Source organism: Paramisgurnus dabryanus, chromosome 4 (assembly GCF_030506205.2).
Source record: "Paramisgurnus dabryanus chromosome 4, PD_genome_1.1, whole genome shotgun sequence".
NCBI lineage: Eukaryota > Metazoa > Chordata > Actinopteri > Cypriniformes > Cobitidae > Paramisgurnus > Paramisgurnus dabryanus.
The window spans coordinates 19,867,771-19,873,770 of record NC_133340.1 but is presented as its reverse complement, the minus strand read 5'-3'; the positions used below and the strand labels follow the sequence as shown (position 1 = coordinate 19,873,770).

The window sequence follows — 6,000 nt, the reverse complement described above, 5'->3', positions numbered from 1 at the left end:
GTCAATCATCACTTCATTTATCTCTTCATTATCTAATTAACTTCATCACTTCTTCAACCCAACCACACCAATACTTGTCTTTTGTTTAGTCCACATTGGTTTTTCACAGAAGGTTCATGTGGACCAAGTCAGATGGGACCAGCATGGAAGCCGCAGACAAACCCACTTAGGGCCCATACTTCAAGCCCACATGGTGCCTATGTTGGCCCCACCAAGAAATGTTGGCTGGGTAATGGCCAAGTGATTAAAAACACCAGTTATAAGTCCTCAAAGCCCAAAAAATATATTCATAAATCGTTTTTATTTTATTTCAAGACAAAGGTACATTGATAAGACTTTAGTGGAAATGAACATCAAGGATTCAGAGCTACAGGTTACAAAACCAAGCTTAGCCATGCACAGGTCCTAATTTTATTGTATTTGTTAAGCTTCTGTAACCAGGAATTATGTTTTTCTTTGTATCCATGCTGCCTGGGGAGGGTATATTTTATGGGTGTTCTTGTATAAATATACTGAAGGATGTTAAAATTCATTGTCCTCTGTATCATTGTATTTTACATTATCCTTCTTTAATAACAAAACCAAACTTATATAGTTGTCAGACAAATGATAAAACAAATATTTGTATAAAAATTACAAAAACACTTATATTTAAATTGTTGTTACAAAGATGTAAACTGGGATACTAATCATCGTTTTATGTGTCAGAGTAAACAAACGCATGCGCATATGCGTGGTACATGCCCAGACAGCGCACCGTTGTTAAACCACCTGCCAGCCTCTGCAAAAGTGTATAATGTCACTGTTCAGTGTTTAATATTTAAACTATAGCAATGCATATGACATACAGTAGCCAGCATTAGCGTTACACTAATGTTATGAATGCAATGTTAATTGTTAATCTTCAATTATTCATATTATTTGCAAGTTAATTGTTATTATCCGCAAACTTATGTTTACGTGCATTTTCTGTGTTTATAGAAAGACCACATATACACACGTGTATGGATACTCATCCAAAGCTTGAGTTGTTGTGGTGACAATTAAATGGGTTACTACCAAATAAGACATCAATTGACTAAGTCTCTTACCAGACACCCTGTGGTGGGTTTCAATTAAACCAGATATTATTCTAAACGTGAACATCTATCCAAACATTATTTCACTTTCAGCAGTGTTTGAATTTTTTAACGGCAGTTTTTAATTGACCGTTAATGTTTAAGTTTCCATGGCGATGCATTTAGTTCATCGCGTGAATGTGGCGCTATATCCTCTGAGACCTAGACACTTAGCAGCAGTTTCTTCTTTTGCAGGCAGGTATACCATTATAAACGCATAACCCACAACATTTGTCCAGTTTTGTTATGCTAAATGAATATAAAGGTGTTATTACCTCACTTATTGCGCACTAGAGGGTTTAGTAAAATTATTTGCTTTTTTTAAATTAAAACAACTATTGAGCAAACATGGGAGGACATGGAAACGTGGTTTAATTAGTCCGTACTGTATATATTCTGTACTGTAGCCTACTTTGTTTCTGAAAAAACATTTCTTGCAATAATATAGAAAGAATATATACAAATAAAGCAGATTAATCCCAATAGTATCGCCTTAAGTTTATTATTTGATTTTAAGCAATAATTATTAAAGGGGTCATAGCGTGAAAATTAGACTTTTTTCATGTTTAAGTGCTATAATACGGTCCCCATTGCTTCTATCAACCTAGAAAATGTGATAAAGATCAACTCAGTAACTTCTGCAAGCATGTGAAAAATGTTTTGTGAATTACATTAATACGGCCCCCTTTATCTGCACTATCCAACCACGGCACTGCCATTTAGTGCAGAGAGAAAGAGGGAGAAAAGAAGGACTTGACAGCACAATTGAGTTTGAATTACAACAAACCACCATCATTGTGGTCAGTGTTTGCATTTCATCGGCTCATTTGCATTTTAAAGGACACACCCCAAAACGGCACACTTTTGCTCAGGCCTTGCGATTTTAATAAATTATCAGTGGGGTATTTTGAGCTAAAACTTCACATACGCACTCTGGGAACACCAAAGATTTATTTTACATCTTAAAAATATCTCATAATATGACACCTTTAACTGTTGCCGTCTTGCAGAGGTTTTGAAAGGTTTTACTGGTTTTTCAATGGTACCGTGCATCGATGGTTGTGCTTCCTTGATATGTTGACCTTAGTATGAGTTTATAAATTTTGGGTTATTGTGACTGGCTCTATAGGCTATCTGTTTCAAATCAATTGTAAGAAAGGTGTTTGAAAAACAAGGATGTATTAAACCCTGTGCGTTTTGTAAACTGTGGGGTGCTCCGCTCCTTGTAGTCACCAGAATGATTTAAAAATAAATCATACAAACTAGGTATAACACAAATGTTACTGTGGGGATGTTGGTAAGTAAAAGCATCTGATATAAATCAAAACTGTTATATTTTAGCATCTAAAGTGCAGTCACCCTTTGCCTAGAAATTGCAAAACCATATTCGTGAACATACACAATTAATGAAACAAAATATTTTTTATTATAATCGGAATTACTGTGTAAGCCTTTTGTCATCGAATAGACTAGTTGATTGAAATATTTCATCTTTATTTCATTCATGCACTGGCAGATGCTTTTATCCAAGGTGAATTATATTGCGTTCAAGGTCAACACCAGTATGTGTGTTCACAGGGAAACCAAACTCAAAACCTTTGCCCTGCTAACGCAATGCTCTACCGCTTGAGTAACAAAGAAGTAAAAGAAGATATCAGCAAAAAAACACAAATGCCTCTACTGGCACAAAACGCTCAGGATTTGACAGACTTTCACACATTAAGGTGCTATGATGATTTCGGTGTAGTTTGTTCTTCAGCATGTTTTTTCTGGTGACTCTGAAAACTTCCTAAATAAGCGAATCTCTCTCCACAGATCGAGCAGACGTAAGGTTTCTCTCCAGTGTGAACTCTCTGATGGGTCTTTAGGACATCTGATCGAGCAAATGACTTCTCACACTGAGAGCATTTGTAAAGTCTTTCACCTGTATGAATTGTCTGGTGCTTTAGAAAGGTAGCCAGTTGCCTAAAACTCTTCCCACAGACATTACAGTGATGAGGTTTCTCTCCAGTGTGAACTCTCTTATGAACTCTGAAATGAGATGGATCAGAGAAGCCCTTTCCACAATGAGAGCAGACAAAAGGTTTCTCTCCAGTGTGAACTCTCTCGTGGCGTATCAGATGAGCTTTCTGCCGGAAAGGTTTATCACAGTATGAACATTGATAGAGTTTCTCTTCACTGTGTATTCTCTGGTGTGATATGAGACCAAATAGTTGCTTGAAAGTTATTCCACATTCACTGCACTGAAACCGTTTCTCATTACTGTGCACAAGCAAGTGCCTCTTCCAACCTGATAAGACTGTAAATCTCTTCTCACAGTGAGAACACTTGTATGGTTTTTCTCCTGTGTGAATTCTCTTATGAACCTCAAGATTTTTTTTGGTGCTTAAATATTTGTCACATACGGTGCAGTGGAAACGCTTTTCACCACTGTGTGTCCTCATATGGAGGTTTATAGAACCAGTTGTTGTAAAAAAAACCTTTCCACACTGCTCGCAGTGAAACTGCTTCTTTACAACGTGTACTTTTGAATAATGACGTTTCCGCTCTTCTATGGTTGTAAAGCTGATCTTACATTTGGTGCAGGTGAAGAGTTTCTCTAAATGTTTCTGTGAGCTTAACGTCTTTCCACCAGTGATGCAGGAAAGCGTTTGTGCTGTCTGCTGCTTTTTTGATGTTGAGGATGCCTCTCCATCCGAACATGAATCACTTTTCTCATCTGGAAGACACGTGATTACATGTTACACAATTTAAGATTATGTATATATATTTTTTTTTAATTTTAAGTATTTATATATAATATAAAAATGTATACAAATATTTCTTAAAATTATACATGTATACGTAATTATTATACACACACATATATGATGTAAACAAAAACTTTTAGTCTGCAAACGATTAGTTTGCGATTACTGTTATGCAGATATATATAAATAACACCGTGTAATCACTGTGTTTTGCTTAAAGATGAAAGGCACAATCATTATGATGGACATGAAAATACAATTAAGAGAAGAAACATGTGAACCTCCTCTGTGAACCTATAGAAAACATCAGATAAAATAAACATACCTGAAGGAATAAAATCATCATCATCATCATCATCATGATGATTGTCTTCATCTTCCTCAATGTGATCTTCCTCTGCTGTGGTTTCTCTTCTTGTCTCCATCACGAGGTTCTTGCAGTCGATGAGTTTGACTGAACACATGTTGAGTTTGGTCTGCAGGATCTGCTGCTGTTCTCCAGCGTTCCAGACAGAATCCAGAGACTCTGTGGAGGTTTGATCAGTAGATTCCTCATCCTGTAAGCCCTGATTACTGTCACACACTGTAGTGTCCTGAGCGTCTGTGGGCTTTGACTCAGTATAACAGAGTAAAGTCAGACTGAGCTCGGAGTCCTGTGTGGAAGATTCACAACAAACCACATCCACATCCTCACAACACAACACACAGAGAGTAAGATTAGAAATGATTTGATGTTGTCTGATTCAGGTAAAGGATGTTTAAGCTGTACAAACCTCTCTCTTCAGTCCTTCATCTCCTCTTAACCTCAGCTTTGTCTCCAGTAACGCCACCTCTTTCTTCAGCTGAGAGATTTCTGTGATGAAATCATCAATATCCAGCATGGACAGATCAGTTCCTACTGATTTACAGCACATCACATCCATCATCAACACTAAAATACACAGAGACAAGACTTTGTTTACACTCAAGAGAGAAAAACACTGAGGATACACAAACACATCACACGCGAGCTCTTTCTTTCTTTCTTTCTTTCTTTAGTGGGTTTATCGGCGGACTACAGAGCTGTAGAGCGCCTCCTGCTGTACTGGAGAGAGAAGACGCTCAACACTTCATTCATCTCACATTCATTACACAAGAAAGTTAATGTTTTTTACGGTGTGTGGTTATTACGGAGCCGTTGAGGGGACTGAAAAAAATCTAAATATAAAACCATCGATATACTATATAAAACTGGAAATTAATAAAGATGTAACCAAATTTATTATGTGTATTTTGAGTTTGCATGCCGTTTAGACTCTATGGAAATGGCTTATTCATTTCTTGAGAAATATTTTGGTGATTGCATTTTAAATGTCGCTCAGTAATTCAGATATTTCACCTGTTTGCCAAAAACCACAAATTATCTCCTTGGGAATGTCTGACACCGGTGCATACTGTTATAGACTTACTAGGTGCGAAAGCTTGACAGGTGTAGCAACAGTAACTAAGGAGGACAGGACTTAGTGAATTCGCTACTGCAAATTTAAGGAAAGATGGGCTGCTGTGCATTAGTGTCCGAAAGTGCACATTCTTTCACCATAAAATATTTACCTGCTATACATCCCAAGGAACGAGAACCCAGTGTGCTTTGGTGCAAAGTGCAGGATGACGGGGTTAAATATACCAGCTGCTACTTGGCACCTTTGAGCTCCGTTAAAAAACATTTGGTTATATCACTTGTGTAACATTAGATGGATGATATGTGTGTTTGATGACTTGAACTTACTGCACAAGTTGAATATCTTAAAGGGGTCATATTATAAAGTTTTTTAAATATATGAAATAAATCTTTGGTATCCCCAGAGTGTGTATGTGAAGTTTTAGCTCAAAATACTTCACAGCTAATTTATTTAAACATGTTACGCCTGTTTCACACATACTCCGTATGCAGTGCGTTTGCGTTGCGTATTGCAGTACGTATGCGGTGGGATCCGTCAAGCATCCGTTGTGCTTTCACACATACTCCGTTTGCAGTGCGTTGCTAACCGCTGCTTCTGCGTATCAAATGATCATGTGATTGACACTTTCTGTTGAAAACCGCCTTATCAATAAACAATATAATGGCCTGCTGTGTTTTTTTTTTTCACAAAACA

General features: G+C 37.1%; 1 protein-coding gene across 3 annotated transcripts in view; it reads right to left on the bottom strand.

The window, feature by feature from the left end:
• Positions 1 to 287: 287 nt before the first annotated feature.
• Positions 288 to 6,000, bottom strand: part of LOC135760399 (uncharacterized) — a 91,122-nt gene continuing 85,409 nt past the window's right edge. The window contains exons 2-4 of one of the 3 annotated variants that reach the window (XM_073814520.1): positions 4,642 to 4,766; positions 4,194 to 4,557; positions 288 to 3,837 (exon numbers count right to left, since the gene is read on the bottom strand). In XM_073814520.1, the coding sequence (XP_073670621.1) occupies positions 2,846 to 3,837; positions 4,194 to 4,557; positions 4,642 to 4,749 (1,464 nt within the window). In that variant the 5' untranslated portion in view covers positions 4,750 to 4,766 and the 3' untranslated portion in view covers positions 288 to 2,845. Of the gene's footprint in view, positions 3,838 to 4,193; positions 4,558 to 4,641; positions 4,935 to 6,000 lie in introns of those variants that run through there. The other 2 variants (XM_065274376.2, XM_065274378.2) reach the window with 2 other exon arrangements.